The sequence below is a fragment of the Cucumis melo genome, chromosome 7 (assembly GCF_025177605.1).
Source record: "Cucumis melo cultivar AY chromosome 7, USDA_Cmelo_AY_1.0, whole genome shotgun sequence".
In the NCBI taxonomy this organism is placed as follows: domain Eukaryota; kingdom Viridiplantae; phylum Streptophyta; class Magnoliopsida; order Cucurbitales; family Cucurbitaceae; genus Cucumis; species Cucumis melo.
In genome coordinates this window covers 807,562-823,846 of record NC_066863.1, presented here as the reverse complement: position 1 = coordinate 823,846, position 16,285 = coordinate 807,562, and the positions used below count along the sequence as shown (strand labels likewise).

The following is a 16,285-nucleotide window of genomic DNA, read 5'->3' as shown; positions in this document are numbered from 1 at the left end:
ATACAACATAGCTTCTATTGTAAAAACGAGGCACAACTGAAATACGAAAATCGACAAAATATAACATTAAAATAACATAATATAATATACAAATAAATAAGAAAATTTAAAAATTAGGAAAAATCAAAATATCAAATTTATCCACTTTCTCCGACTTATTTGAATCTCCCTCAATTTTGGTGTGTCTTTACAAATTCATAAAAACACTATATTTATATGAAAAGTGACTAAGCACGTAGTGGACCACATTGTCTCTATCCATCAAAACTCTTTATTTATAGAAAAAGTAACAAATACACGGTGGATTATGGTGTGGGATGATCAGAACCGTCGACATGTATCTATGATTACTAAGCACAGTAATAGACATTGTTTCATGTTTTCGATAGTTGTAGACTTCACTGTACGGGACATTTTTCTTAATCGCTTTAACTTATTTTCATAATTGAATATTGAATTATAATTTTACCATTTATTCAGAAAACCCCTTTAATTTAGGAAAATATTAATAAAGAATAATACGATATTTCTCAAAAAAAAAAAAAAGAGGAATAATAATAAATGCACAAATAATACTAGAAATAAAAATGGCCACAATTAACTGGTTTGATTAATATCCATTAACTAATATCCAAACAGAATGAGGTTTCTTCTGACGTGGCGCACATCTGACGGATGAAAAGTATCACGTGGCACAATTTACTAGTTTTGTGTTGTTCTTCTTTCTGAATAAAACAAAGAAGTTTCTTGAATATTACGTGGCAAACAGCTAACGGATGAGTTGGCATTATTTTTGGTTGACGTGTCGATTTCTTCACGTGGCATTACTCCCTAACACATAGTAACGGTCGTATAATACAAATACACATCAATTAACAATTTTAGTTATATAAAACAAAGATTATCCAAGTCTATCTCAATTTCGTCCTAATTATATTCAAGTTTTGTATTTATCGAGTAGGTTAAATGTCAAGATGGAAAAATGAATGTCATGTTTTTTAATCATACTCAGTCGTATTTAGGTTATGTCGATGCATTATATTATGCAAAAGTTTTCGAGAATCGAATATTTTTATTTGCTCACACTCTTCGTGACGTGTTGTAAACTTTAATTTCATGATTATACTATAAAATTCTAACGTTATATATAACGATAAGTGTCGAGATTTTTAAATTAGATAATTTTTCAAATTAAATTTAGATAAATAACAATATATTTTGATCCATGGTAACTTTCTTGAAGAATTATGTTTTTTTCACTCGCCTTTCTTTAAGATTTAAAGATTATTTGATAGAAAGAATAAACTGAGAGGATCAATCTCTAGAATTCTATTTATAATTAAGTTGAAAAAAGATGAATAACATATAATATAATTGGACCACATTAATAATAATATTACATTTAAAATAAATATGACGTTTGATTTATTCTTAAATTGGGTAATTCTTTGATAAAAGATAGGAATTAAAGTTCAGTGAACGAAATTATTGTATAAAATAAATTGAAAGATAATTTATTTTAATGTGTTTGTTAACTACTTTTTTTTCTAAACTTCTTTGTAAATTTAGCGTAGGCTTTCTTATATTGTCGTTAAAATAAATATAACTTAGTTGACATCAAACATATACTATTTTGATACTGAAGGTTCGAGCCTTACATTACAACTTGTTCATAAAAAGTTTCATGCTGTATTTATGAATTTATATTAAAGTAGAGATTTGTATTCAAATGGTTTAATCAAAACAACAATGTTACGTTGAATGACTCAAATTTTAAAAAATATTTAAAAACTAATATTATGACTCAAATTTTAAAAAATATTTAAGAATTAATATTTTGGCTTAAGTCACATTACAGTATTCCACCACGTTCGAATATATTATAAACGTTTCACCCATCACGAAAATGGTCGAAGCAACTGTGAAGATTGTCACTTATTGGTTGATTGATTGTTGATTTTATTTTTTAAACAACAACAAATGATAACTAAAAAATAATCATTACTTAAATGGTACTGAGTTGGGTTACTTATTTATCGATGGAAGGAACATCCTTATCTAACATAGTAACACTACACGATATTGATACGATATGTAATTTGTAACACATGTTCAATTAAGTCATCTTTTACAACAACCTCTTAAAAACTTTTGTATACTCAAAATTACACTTATTCTTTTTTTAATTCCACTAGAATTTCAATCACGGATTGTTACGTGGCAAAAAGTTTTTTAATATATTTTTCCTTTCAATTGTTTTTGTGTTTTTAAATTTTGCTAATAATACAATTTTTGTATCTAACTAAATCATAAATCGAGAGAAAACAAACTTAATTTTAAAAACAAAAAAATGAAATAGTTACTAAAAGAGCCTTTTATTTTGTTCGTTTTACTTTTTCGAGTAGAAAAAGTCCATTTGTTTGAATAAATTTAGAAAACATTTGTTTTAAAACTCGTTGTCTCTCTCTTTTCTTTTTTCCTTCAAAATTTGGTTTGATATGTTAAAACATTCATGAAAATAGACGACAAAGTAAAGAATAATAAAATTAAAAGAGCCGTTTAAATTTTATTTAGCGATTCAATTATTACCTATAAAATATACAAACTATGATAAGTAAATCAGAGTACCACAAAATTACTATTTTTTATTTTCTAGTCTTCAAAACTTGACTATAATTTTTTAATTAAAAACACCGAAAATACATATAACACAATATAAATTGTTTTCAAATACAATAAAAATAAATCAAAATATTTACAAATATAATAAAATTTTACTATCTACATATCATAAATATTTATAACTATTTTCAACATTTTATCTATTTAAAATATATTTAAAACATTTTGTTTATTTAAAATAAATGTCCACAAAATCTAGGATCAATTAAATGAGAATGGTGTATATAATTTAAATGTTACAAAACGGCCAACATAAGTCTAGAATTTAAGAGTTGATTGAGATAATTTAAGCCTTTATTAAATACACCACATATTTTTGTCTCAAATACAATAAATACTTTAATGTGCATGAAGATTAAGGAACGCACGTGTCAAAAGCTGAACAAGTACAGATCTCATCCAACTTTCCATCATTTTGTTTTAATATTTCACGCAAAGAACAAAAGAAAACCTTTTTTTTTCTTCGTATTTAAATTTTGAGGCCAAAACAATTAAAAAAAAAAGTAAAAATATCATTTTTCTTAAAATCTTATTATAATATTTAAAAAGTCATTATAATTATTTTGATCAATTCTAATAAAAATCAATTTTGGTAAATTAGATTTTTTATTGGATTTTTTTTTAAAAATAACAAAATAAATTAAAATATTGGATGACAAAAAATTAAAAAAAAAACCGTTCATAATACATATTTTTTTTACCTATTGCAAATATGATATGATAGGTAATTAGATGTATCAAACAATTATCCGAGGGTCATTAAAAATTATTTGTTTTTAAAATTTAATATTTTTATAATTTAGAAAATAGAGCTATATAGGTTTAATTATCATAATATTTCTTTTGCTATTTTTTAAATGCTATTAAAAAAATATGAAGATAGAAAATCGAAGAAATATGATAGAACAAAAATAAAAAAGAAAAAAGGAAAAAGAAAAACATCATCGTGATTAACAAATAACATTGATTAACTGTCGGAAGAAAAGAGAAAAAGAAATATTAAATTAACGCAAATCTTTCTGGAAAGAGAAAAGAAAAAAGATTCAAGAGAGACACAAAGAGGAGATAGATAAAGACAAAGCTCAGATCTTCCATTAACAACCGCCATATCCAATTCTTCTTTGTTTAAAGTATTTTTTTTTTTTTTAATTTCTTCCTTAATCAAATTTCTTGGAATATTCCACCACTTTCTCTCTAAACCCCCAAAACTCATTTCCATTTTTGTTCCCTTTTTTCCCCTCAATTTCTTCTGGTTCTTTCGGACATTGGAGCTTGAATTGATTGAAAGCTAAGTCAATCAATCTTTTATTCTTTTTCTTCACCATGAACCCTCAAGTGTAAACGTGACGGCAACAACGAAAGTGTTTCCTTCAAGGGCAATCAAAAATTTATTTCCATTTTGTGGTTCCGGAATTTACACTCTCTGCCATACACAATCATGCCCTTCTGCAATTGATCGTTCGTCTTCAGGAATTTGGTGATCCGTGTGGGTGAAATTACCTGCAATGTATTTTCGTAATGCGGCTTCTAATTGGGGATTTGATTCTTAACAACTTCGTTTTCTGTTTATTTGGATCTCAACCCCAATTTCTCAATGGCTTTATTTCGCAAATTCTTTTATCGGAAGCCACCCGACGGGCTTTTAGAGATATCCGAAAGGGTTTATGGTATGTCCTACTTAGGTTAACTGTTGATTGAAGTTTGATATTTGTGGTTTGAAAGTAAAACGGGAGTGTGGATTTTACAATGATTGTTTGCCAATCATTCTTTATTTTTGTTTTCCCAATATATCTTGCATGGTGAAGGGGCTATTAGTTCTGAAAATTGTTATGGTTTTGGACTAAACTGAATACCGAGTTACATTATGGTATTTTATAGGAAAATTTGTTACTAAAAGTTACTCTAGCTGTTGTTTTTGTGGGCCTTTATAATCATTGAGTTGTCCCTGTTTGAAAGTTATAAGATGAACCCCTTTGCTGAAATTTCGTAGAACTTGCTATTGTGGATTCTATTGTTTCCTTTCAAAGCTAGACCCCAAGTTATCCTCCTTCCTTTAAATTTACAGTCATTATCACGCATTAACTCTTTTATTGTATCTGCATTCTTTTTCTTACCTTGGATTGTGTATGTTCAAGTTTTCCCCCTTAAAGATACTGCAAATTCAGACCTTAACTCCCCAAAACATTCTGTGCGTCAAATTGTGAGTATTGAATGAATATTTCAAGTTTTTAAATCTTTTCCTCTCAAACTTGTGAATGCACGTGTAGTTTTGCTTGATTGTAGATGATTGGAAAGTTGGATAAACCAGTGAATGTATGTGCAGTTTTCGACTGCTGCTTTACAACGGAGGTGTTGGAAGAAGACGAATACAAGGTCTATATTGGAGGGATTGTGGGACAACTTCGTGAGAGTTTGACCGACGCTTCATTCATGGTGTTCAATTTCCGAGAAGGGGAGCATCATAGCCTCATTACTAATATATTATCTGTATATGATATGACTGTCATGGACTATCCTAGACAATATGAAGGCTGCCCTTTACTCACTATGGAGATGATCCACCACTTCTTAAGATCCAGTGAAAGCTGGCTTTCACTTGGGCAACAGAATGTACTTTTGATGCACTGTGAAAGAGGGGGGTGGCCAGTCTTGGCTTTCATGTTGGCCGCTCTTCTGATTTACAGGAAGCAGTATGCTGGGGAGCAGAAAACTTTGGATATGATTTACAAGCAAGCACCACGGGAACTTTTGCAGTTGATGTCACCTCTTAATCCATTGCCTTCACAGTTGAGGTATCTTCAATATGTATCAAGAAGAAATGTGGGCTCAGAATGGCCTCCGCTTGACAGAGCCCTTACTCTAGACTGCATAATTATTAGATTTATTCCTAATATGGATGGGGAGGGTGGTTGCCGCCCAATATTTAGGATATATGGACAGGATCCGTTTATGGCTGCTGATCGAACTTCCAAAGTATTATTCTCAACCCCCAAAAAGAGTAAACTTGTTCGTCAGTATAAGCAGGTGACCGCTGTTTTCCCTTTTAAATAGAGGATAATTGCCCTTTTCTTGTTCTCTATACTTATTGATTGTTCGTGTCTGTTGGGAATTGTTTTGTTTTCTCTGTTCATCAAGTCTTTTCGATGCCAAGGCTTATTAATTTCTGCTGATTGGTATTGGTATTTCTATAAACTTCTCTTCTCTTTAGTTATATGTTGTTCATCCGTATGGGTTAGGTCGGAAAATTTTGAACAACGAGATTCTGTTTTTATGTTCTGTTCTCTCTCTCTCTTTTAAAAAACGTTTTATAGTTTTAATGTAGCTGGGATCATATAACTAGGCTTCATTGAAGTAAATGCCAACTGTGAAACTTAAATGGTAAGAGAAGACATAGGATTTTACTTCTCAAGGAATCATTCCTGGTTTTGTCATTGGAGGAAGCCTGCAAGATCTTTTGATGTGTATTGTTGCCACCTTGTAGGAGCTGACTGTTTTTTTTTTAATTCTTTCACACTTTGTTACAGGTAGATTGTGAACTAGTTAAAATTGATATCCATTGCCATATCCAAGGTGATGTTGTTCTTGAATGTATAAGTTTGGACAATGATCTGGAAAGGGAGGAGATGATGTTCCGAGTTATGTTTAACACAGCATTTATAAGGTCAAATATTTTGATGCTTAACCGTGATGACATTGATATTTTATGGCATGCAAAGGATCAATTTCCAAAGGATTTCAGAGCAGAGGTATGTTCAATTACTGTTTTCTTTTCAACCCCTTTTTCTCCGTTGCACTCTTTCTTCAATTTTTCTTTTTTCTTTTTTCAATTGTGTTTATCTTCTCGAGAATAAATAAGTTGCGTGTTTGGATGAAGGTTCTTTTCTCAGAGATGGATTCTTCCGCTTCACTTATTTCAATTGAATTGCCAAATATTGAAGAGAAAGATGGTCTTCCAATTGAAGCCTTTGCTAGAGTTCAAGAGATCTTTAGCAATGTGGACTGGCTAAGCCCAAAGGCAGATGCAGCTCTTAACGTGCTTCAGAAAATAACAGCTTCAAATTTGCTTCAAGAGAAACTGCTTAGTTCTGGCTCTTTAGACAAAAGGCAATTGCTTGACTTGTCTCTTGAAAAACTAATCTTGGAATCAGAGACATCTGAAGAAAATATTAGAAGTCCTCGATTGAAGATACAGACAAAGCATTCTAAGCCTTCTTCCGAATCATCTAAAGCTGCAAGTCCAGTGATATCAAAGATTGAACCCTCAGAATTGCAGGATGCTCTCCAACTACCACCTCAGTCTAAAATAATCACTCAACGAATACCTCAACTGCCATTGTCTACGCCAGTCTCCTTCCGTAATTCTGTGCAAGGTTCGCCTCGCCCTATACTGAGATATCACAGTGCACCCTCAGCTCTTGGCATTACAGCTTTATTACATGATCATTCCGATTTTAGTGGTAAAGAACTTATACATTCAGGGACAACATCTTCACCATCATCTGCTCGGTTGAGTACAACTGCTCTAGATTCACCTAAAGATATTCAACGTAGTAAGCTTCCTATTTCTCCTCTCCCTCTAGTATTAGAGCCAAGATCTACATTAGAAAATTCTTCTACCACCGCATCAACTTCAACCATTCCTGATCCATTGTCCCTTCACCAACTTTCTTTGAAACCTATTAAATCTTTAGTTTCTCAACAGACCCAAACCGCATCACACGTGAGAAGTCAATTATCACCATCTTCATTACAACCAACTTCTACCTCTTATATTGGGAAATCCTCACCCTCTCTCAATGATAGCGAAGCTTCAAGATCATCTTCCTCTCCTTTGTTAAGATCATCTCCATCTTCTTGTACAAAAGAATTAAATTCCGTTTCCACTCCTCCTCCTCCTCCCCTCCCCCATTTTGATTCACCTTCAGCTTTAGCAACATCTCCACCTTCTAGTAGGACGAATGGTTCGATTTCCCCATCCTCACCACAACCGCCTTCTGCGACACAACTGTTATCTTCTAGCAAGGAAACAACTCAAACCGTTCCTCAATTTTCTTCGTCTGATGATCATCTAGTTTCTTCAGAGTCACCTATAAACAACTTGACGAGTGTCTCTCCCCCTCCTCCTCCTCCTCCTCCTCCTCCTCCTCCATGTTGTAGCCCTAACTTGGGCACTAGTGTTGTCTCGCCAACATCAGTGCCTCCGCCCCAACCTCCACCTCTACCTCCTTCATGGAAGGACTCTACGAAGACATTCATGCATGTTCCCCCAGCTCCACCACCACCGCCACCACCTCCTTCAAGTCTTGCACCACAAGATTTTGCCACAGTAGTTAGGACCTTGATGAAGGCATCTGGCCCTCCACCTCCCCCACCTCCCCCATTACATTCATCTCTAGGTTCTAATACTGTATCTTCAGTGCCGCCCCCGCCACCCCTTCCTAGTCTTGCAGCAAATGTTGCAACAACCGTTAACTTGACACATGTCTCTGGCCCCCCTCCTCCTCCTCCACCACCTTTAGCAAATTCTGGACCCACCTTATGTCCAGGTGTTGCAACGTCAGCTCCACCTGCTCCACCTCCTCCAGGTTTCTCAATGAAAGGTTCTGCAACACATGCTCCACCTGCACCCCCTCCTCCAGGTCTCAGTGGTAATAAACTCTCAAATGTCAATGGTACTTCCTCACAGTCTCACGTTGGCAATAATAACAGCAACATACCTTCTGTTCCTGGACCACCTTCCAGTGCTCTATTCAATGCTAAGGCACGTGGCCTTGGACGTTTGAACTCCAAAAACCAGTCTCAACCTAAAAGATCCAATTTAAAGCCTTATCACTGGCTAAAGTTAACGAGGGCCATGCAAGGAAGCTTATGGGCAGAGACTCAAAAGACCGATGAAGCTTCCAAGTACGTATCATATATATTAGTTCTCTTATATGTTATAAATTTCCTTCTGTTAATTTAGTTAATTTATATGTGATAGAGCTCCGGAGTTTGACATGTCCGAACTTGAAAGTCTTTTCTCTGCAGCTGCACCAAATTCAGACTCTGGAGGTTCGGGTTGTAATTCAAATCGCCGAGCCTCAGGGCCAAAATCAGATAAAGTTCATTTGGTAATCAAAGAAATAAACTTATTGTCACATTTATTTCTTTTGAATGAAGAATCGAGTCAGTTTTGACATAATTTTAGCCATCTAAGAAGCTCAATCGTATTGACTGTCTGTTAGTGAAAGAAAATAGTATTTCTTAATTTTCGTACCACCCTACGTTTAAGTATCAACTGAAGCATAGCATAGACTCTTCTCTAAGTTTATATGAATATAATTACATCTACCCATGGTTGAGTATCTCATCAGCCTGGGACAATTTTAAGTTGGTTAGTTTATTTGTTGCAATATTGAACAGTTGAACTTATAATTTTTATCTTGGAACTACTTTTTAGAATCAGAGTTTTGTATTTAAAGATGACTAACTTTAATATGAAAGTTGTGGCTAACACATGGTGTCTTTGATACATTGTGATATATTTTCTCATCGAACTCAATTTATATTTCATGTTTCTACTTGTTCTGGCAGATTGAACTTCGACGGGCCTATAATTGTGAAATTATGCTTTCTAAAGTTAAAATTCCTTTGCCTGACATGATGGTGAGTGATCGATTTGCCTTTTTTTGAAGCCAAACCGATTGTTTCGAACAATTATGAACGGGATACTAAACATCTCGATCAGTTCGTTGAAAATGTGACACATTACAATGTTCCTGATGATCTGTTTTGGTATTACCATTCTCAGTGTTCGGTCCTTGCACTGGATGAATCGGCATTAGATGTGGATCAGGTTGACAACCTAATCAAGTTTTGTCCAACAAAGGAAGAAATGGAATTACTAAAGGTGCTTCTTTCCTTCTGTGCAACTGCTTACATTCAGTGGCCTGAATCATATTGCATTTCCTTTAGTTTGCACTAATTCTTTGTGGTCGGCTTTAACGTCTGCCTTAATTTTGTTTGAAACCTTCTCTGACATTGAATTTTTTGCTTTTACATTCAGGGTTACAATGGGGATAAGGACAACTTGGGAAAATGTGAACAAGTGTGTTAATACATTTCTCTTTCATTCTCTCTCCTTCCAGCTTGCTCCTTTCTTATTTATTTTTTATGAAGATTATAGGCCAACTTATCATGCAATTCAATCCTCAATCCCATGTTCTCGTTTGAACCATGGCTTGGGAAAAATCCTATTTTAGCATCTGAGTCCCTTCTTTTATATAATTATATGCTTTAGTTTTCTTGTTATTTAGAGAATCTGTTTGCTACAAAAAATTTAACCTGCTTCTGTCTTCTTCCCCAACAGTTCTTTTTAGAATTAATGAAAGTCCCACGAGTAGAGTCCAAGCTAAGGGTATTTTCTTTCAAGATACAATTCCGATTGCAGGTGAAGGGACAACCTATTTAATTCTTCCATTCCTTTTTCCTCTTTCCTTTTTTATACTACCTGTCACCAATTTCACTATTTTCACTTTCTAGGCCTCTGACCTTAGAAATAGTCTGAATACTATTAATGCGGCATCTGAAGAGGTAAATGATATTCTTTTAAATTCCCTTAATTTAGGTGCACTGTTTGAACATTTTCACATTTTAAACCCTTTTCTCCATGTGCTAGTCAGATCAGAAGTTCGGTAAAGTTGAAAAGGGTAATGCAAACTATCCTTTCATTGGGTAATGCTTTGAACCATGGAACGGCTAGAGGTGAAAGTCTTTTCCCTTAACGCGTTTATGTCTGTACATTATTTTCATAGCTCTAGTTTAATTGCAACTTTTGAATCCTAAGTCATTTAACTTGTACTAATCTTTATATCATCATCATCATCATCATTAGTTTCATTTGCATACCCAAAAAAAGAAAAAAAAAAAAACCCAGAAGAAAGGAGTCCTCCTAAAGAAAGGAGCTTCAACTATACGAATTAGAATCTATAAAATAGTTACAAAAGGTCTACGAAATCAAAGCCCATAGGGAAATGTAATATTGAACAAGCAACCAAGCATCATTAGCATCCTTCTTCAGCCCTCTAAACACACAATCATTCCGCTCCCTCCAAAGAATCCAAAGAATAATTCACATCCCGAGAAGCCCAATAAAAGCATTATTGATTATACACACACATATATACATACAAATGGTTCTAGATCCAGATAGAACTCTACTTATAAACCAACTTTTTTAGTGATGCCATGCATAAGGCACTAGATACGTTAAATTGAAAAACTTATAACTTTAAAGTAGTACAAGTGTTTACTGGTTCTTACTCTTTTCTCCTTTATAATTGTCCACTGACAATTTTTATTCATGCTATGACATGTGTTTTGTTTCTGTTTTACTATTAGAACTTCTGAATGGTGTCACCAAGACTTATGAGTTCTTTCTATTGTTCATATAGGTTCCGCTATTGGATTTCGGCTTGATAGTCTCCTTAAACTCACTGATACGCGAGCCAGAAACAATAAGATGACCCTCATGCACTATCTATGTAAGGTAGACTTCTCCTATTTTGCTTATCAAATAATTTTACTGGCTTGCACTCGGTGTATTTCGGTATTTTTTGTATTATATTTGAGTAAAAACATCCTTCTATTGAAGTAAACTCCCGTCCCACCTGCATTTAGTACCAATGGTTTGCTATAATTTTCATGTCATTGCTATAATTTCTTGATAGTTCTGCAGCATGGACCACAATCCATTTTCTGATAAAGAACAGAACACCTCAACTTCTTATATAGCAACAAAGATCGATAGTAATCTGACTATTAGAATATAAAGGTAGCATTGGACATGCACTCACATGCACACGCACAAAATCTAAATGGCTGGTGGAGTGGACTTACTGAATTGATCAAATGGACAACGATATCCTTAAGATTCGGTATAACCTGCCAGTTTATAAAAATATGTCATCCCACTGAGATTAGTTTTATTATTTGAGAGGAAGAAAATTTAATATGCTAGATTGTTAATGTTTCCACTTTTATATTCAGAAATTGATGAGTCGACAGTTGGCATTTGTAGAATGCTAATACTCCTCCTTTTTCTTTTTTGCTTGCCGAAAAGGGAGGGAAGAATAAAAATGAAGGTTCCATGCTGTTAAAGCCACTTTTAAGACTACGTTGATGAGGACTGAACTTCTGTGGCATATTTTATACATGTATATGTTAATTTGTGAGATATCTACCTGATTGATTGCAGGTTCTTGCTGAAAAGCTGCCAGAACTTCTAGATTTTCCAAAGGACCTTGTGAGTTTGGAAGCTTCTACGAAGGTATAACTTCTTCAATTGTTTAATTTCTGTGCGGTTGTGACCAATTTCCATTGCTATTTTGTAGGTAAAGTTTATCGTTTTGTTATGATGCAGATACAACTGAAATACTTGGCAGAAGAAATGCAAGCCATAAGCAAAGGGCTTGAGAAGGTTGTTCAGGAATTGGCTAATTCGGAGAATGATGGACCCATTTCTGAAACTTTTTGCCGGGTACTGTAACATTTAATGAATCGTAGTTTTATTTTTGTAAAGTTCTAAATTAGTTTGTTTAAGACATGGTAGTTTACCCGATCTTACAATTAATCTTCAGACTTTAAAAGGCTTCCTTTCTCATGCCGAGGCAGAAGTGAGGTCTCTTGCCTCTCTTTATTCTAATGTGGTATGTTTGATACTCTTTCCTTCGATTTTATTATACATCCTGAAAGCAGCATTATAGATTCTCCAACTATGGGAATTTTCAGGGTAGAAATGCCGATGCACTGGCTCTTTATTTCGGCGAAGATCCTGCACGTTGCCCTTTTGAGCAAGGTATTTGCTAATACTGCTTAACCGTATCCCTTTCTTTGCCCCAATCAAGAAATAAAACTTTCCAATACATGCCACTATTCTCGAACAACTTTGAATCGAAATGAATATTATTGCTATTATCCATATAATCTGTTGCTGAAATCCGAAGCATTATTGTTTGGAATCAGTTGTTTCTACACTGTTCAATTTTGTGAGGATGTTTGTGCGAGCGCATGAAGAAAACTGTAAGCAGCTTGAATATGAAAAGAAGAAAGCACAGAAAGAAGCCGCAGAAAGGGAGAAGTTGAAACTGGGTACCGCAAAAAAGGAGTCGGGAATCTTAATGCAGACTCAATTCTAGCGTAGCAACGTCAAAACAATCTGCAGTGTTCTAACAAACATTCCTGCAACATTACTAAGTTATCCTCCATAAGCTGATAATACGTTGTGACCAAAGTAACCCATAACCAATTGATCATGCACGATCGAATAACACCAGCGTCAATGTCGCTCATCTTGGATAGAAGAACGTTTCAGAGGCACGGGATGTAGAATAAGTAGCCAGTGCTGGGATGAAACTAAAAACCAGCAAGTCTTCTACCAAACTTTTGTAATATTTCTTAACAACAGAAGAAGAAATTAAATAATTAATAGCCTAATAGGAGTGTGAAACTCATCAGCCATTGTTGCTGTCATTGTTTATGTAATGAGTTACTATAGAGGTAGATATTTTTTTGGTGAAGTTTAAGGAAGTCGTCATGTGTTTGAGGCAGAAGCACTCAAATGATGGGACTTTCTTGGTTAGATCAGAATTTTGGTGTAAAATATATCATATATGTAATAGTAGTTTTGTTCATGTTCTAATATAATTACATTCTTTCCCCTCCAATTCTTTCTTTTTTTTTTCCTTAAAAAATAACAAAATTGTTATGGAGTTGGGAGGCATTTGTATTGTGGTAGGGGTCATGTATGTAATTATTGTACATGTTATTATGATAATGGTAATGGTTCTTTTTTATTGTTAGACATGTCATTTTGGATAGTGTATTCGTGATTCACAAATATCTAATCAATCTTTTTAGTTCTTTCAAGAAAGGAATATGGTGTACTAATCAACACACATTACATACCCCTATAACTAAAAACAACCATACTTTTAAGTCTAAAAATGCAACTGTTTTTTCTAAGAAAAAGAGAAAGAAAATTACACGTTACATGTAATGGTTGACTAGGAATAATATTTATATTATTTTTCATGATGAAAGATAAAATGTGTCTATGATTGACAAAGATTTTAGATAGAAAAGACAAAAAAAAAAAAAAAAAAAAAGTGGGCATGTAAGAGAATAATAACATATATTAAATATCATTTTAGTTCTTACATTCAATTTAAAAAAAGATACAATAGGTCAGTTGGGTGCACTGGACATCTCCACTAGGTGGACACCCCCTTAGCACCCTCATCACTCCCGCTTCATTAATAAATAAGAACAATTCAGTACAAGAAGTAAGGAGAAGAGCTAGAGATAAGCCCTTTTAAACAAAAACAGAGATGTTTAAAGCTATGGAACTACAGTTACAATTTGAAAAAAGTTTAGATTTGCTGCTCCATAAGCCAGTTTGTGCAAGGGTATCTTCCCATAGCTCTTCAGTACATTCAATTTATGTTAGTGTACTTTCAAATATTCAACTTTATTCTATAAACTTTTAATAAATCTTAAATTTAGTTTCTACTACTAGTCTATTATAAACATTTTCACTATTTTTTAGAAATATATTTATATATTGTGTTTTTTTTCCAATGAAAATCATTATAATTTAGGATTTGTTAAAGTTATGAAGATTAAAATTGAAAAAAATTTCAAAGTATGGGAAAAAAAATGATATTTTAACGTAGATATTATTAGGGTTAGAAAGCATGGGAAAAGAAGAAGTAGAGAGGAAAATAATCAAAGAAAAATAGAAGTCAATGAGCATTGAAATTCAAACAATTATTAATCCCAAATAACCTTTGAATTCAAATTGATAGATTCACAAAACTCCAAACTCCTTTTCACGCACGACAAGTTTATGTATTGTGTATCCTAATTCATTAATTGTTTTCTCTTCAGTCAACTTTTGCGGACGCTTTTTCTTTTCCCATTATTTCTTCCACTTTCCATACTTCTCTTTTTCTTTTGTTTTCTTCTCTTTTTCCTTTTCATTATTATTCCACACAAACCCTAGTGCATTAACTCTCTCGATCCATGTTTGGAGATTTTGATATCTACGGACTCGAGTCCTTCTTCAACTTTAGAAGAGAGAAAACCAACCTAATATCTTTATTGTGGTTAGCTCTGTCGATAAATGCATGTCTCAACCATTTTGATCCGAAGAGATTTGATACCTCAATGAACTCGAGTCCTTCTTGATCTTCAACTGTGTAAGAGCGAAAGAGATTCGTTTATTTGATTTGATGTAATTTTAAAAATAAAGTTTTGATTTTAGTCTTTATAGTTTGGTTGAATTAAACTTTATATGGATCCTGTATGGAACGTATTTTACAAATTTTATAGTACAACACTCTTGTAGTAACAGAGAGGTTTGAAATTTTGGTATCATTGACCGAAAGTGTTTAATTCTTAGGCATTTTTATATAGTTCTTTTACTAATTGAGCTATATTCAAATTAGGTATTTCTTACCGACCTTAAAGTGCCTCGGTTCGTGAGGTTGGATCAAAGGAATTAGAGTTTAAAATTTTAAAATCAATATAAGGGGGCATTTGTGAAACTTTTAAAATCAAACCGAATAAATGATTGAGTTTAACACATGAACGATCGAACCTTTGATTTGTATAGAGAAAAATCATGCCAATTATAATTGAATTTATCTCAATTTAGCGGTGAATTTAAGTCTTAAAGACTTTGGTAAAACAATACAACAAATGATTGAGTGGTTTGAATTTCACATCTTCTTGCTAAAGTTTTATTTGTTAACGATTTAATCTTTCCATTTTCAATTTTGTAATAGTTTAGTTTTTAAACTTTAATAAATAATAATAACTTAACTAATATATTTTTCATTTCTTAACGATTTAATTCCATCCTTTGAAAAAATGTTATTAATAATTCAAAAATAGTTTTTAAACCACAATGGAATTGAACTTCATAACAGTTAACTTAATCAACATATTTTTTTTCATTTTGTAACAATTTAGTTCCATCCTTGAAAACTAATACTAATAATTCAAAAAAAGTTTGAAAACCACTAAAGAATTAAATTTCGTTCATGAATTATAAAGACATACTACGTCGTCTCTTACGCCTAAAAAATGGACACAAATTTTTTTTTATTAGATCATTTTTCACGATAAGAAACTAAATGGCTACATGTCTTAGAATATAAAGATTAAATTGTGTAACAACTTGAAAGTTTACGAACTAAATTAGTTACCAATCAACGTCCACGAACTAAATTGAGAAATATTTTTCAACCTATTTTGTATATATAGCTTGAATAGTTTTCATATTTAACACAAGACTTTGGAATAGAAGAAAAAAATTATAGTCTTAATTCTTTTTCATATCTCTAAAATTTATCATCGAGTCGTTTTCTTTGAATTCTTTTGGGAAGAAACTAAAATGAATTTGGAGAATTATTAGGATTTTTTTTTATGTGAAAGGTTTGAATCAAATAGATATGGTCTTGTTAATATGGACAAAATTTTTCTACATTAACCACATAAATCCTAGGTTTTTAAACTCAGTCATTTCTCTCCTTATCAATAATAATATATACCAAATTTCAAA

The 16,285-nt window shown here is 32.8% G+C and overlaps 1 protein-coding gene across 4 annotated transcripts; it reads left to right on the top strand.

The window, feature by feature from the left end:
* Positions 1 to 3,706: 3,706 nt before the first annotated feature.
* On the top strand, positions 3,707 to 13,385 carry LOC103493903 (formin-like protein 18). 4 transcript variants are annotated; one of them, XM_051087810.1, is made up of 17 exons: positions 3,709 to 4,349; positions 5,006 to 5,706; positions 6,207 to 6,428; positions 6,557 to 8,586; positions 8,663 to 8,792; positions 9,256 to 9,327; positions 9,473 to 9,571; positions 9,728 to 9,769; positions 10,031 to 10,111; positions 10,204 to 10,254; positions 10,344 to 10,425; positions 11,115 to 11,209; positions 11,918 to 11,989; positions 12,083 to 12,199; positions 12,300 to 12,368; positions 12,451 to 12,517; positions 12,685 to 13,385. In XM_051087810.1, the coding sequence occupies exons 1-17, from the start codon at positions 4,277 to 4,279 to the stop codon at positions 12,855 to 12,857; spliced, it is 4,176 nt and encodes a 1,391-aa protein (XP_050943767.1). In that variant the 5' UTR covers positions 3,709 to 4,276; the 3' UTR covers positions 12,858 to 13,385. The 4 variants fall into 4 exon arrangements, 1 of the variants encoding a protein (XP_050943767.1); XR_007822565.1 differs by lacking the exons at positions 12,300 to 12,368; positions 12,451 to 12,517; positions 12,685 to 13,385 and having other exon boundaries at positions 3,708 to 4,349; positions 11,115 to 11,204; positions 12,083 to 12,160; XR_007822567.1 differs by lacking the exons at positions 12,083 to 12,199; positions 12,300 to 12,368; positions 12,451 to 12,517; positions 12,685 to 13,385 and having other exon boundaries at positions 3,707 to 4,349; positions 10,340 to 10,425; positions 11,115 to 11,204; positions 11,918 to 11,962.
* Positions 13,386 to 16,285: the final 2,900 nt, after the last annotated feature.

Bases quoted from the DNA above. Each gene is read 5' to 3' on its own strand.
- LOC103493903 (XM_051087810.1), top strand. From the start codon at position 4,277: ATGGCTTTATTTCGCAAATTCTTTTATCGGAAGCCACCCGACGGGCTT. The intron at 9,572-9,727 runs GTGCTTCTTTCC...TTTTACATTCAG, and splicing joins AAGAAATGGAATTACTAAAG to GGTTACAATGGGGATAAGGA. The intron at 10,426-11,114 runs GTGAAAGTCTTT...TTGTTCATATAG, and splicing joins GAACCATGGAACGGCTAGAG to GTTCCGCTATTGGATTTCGG.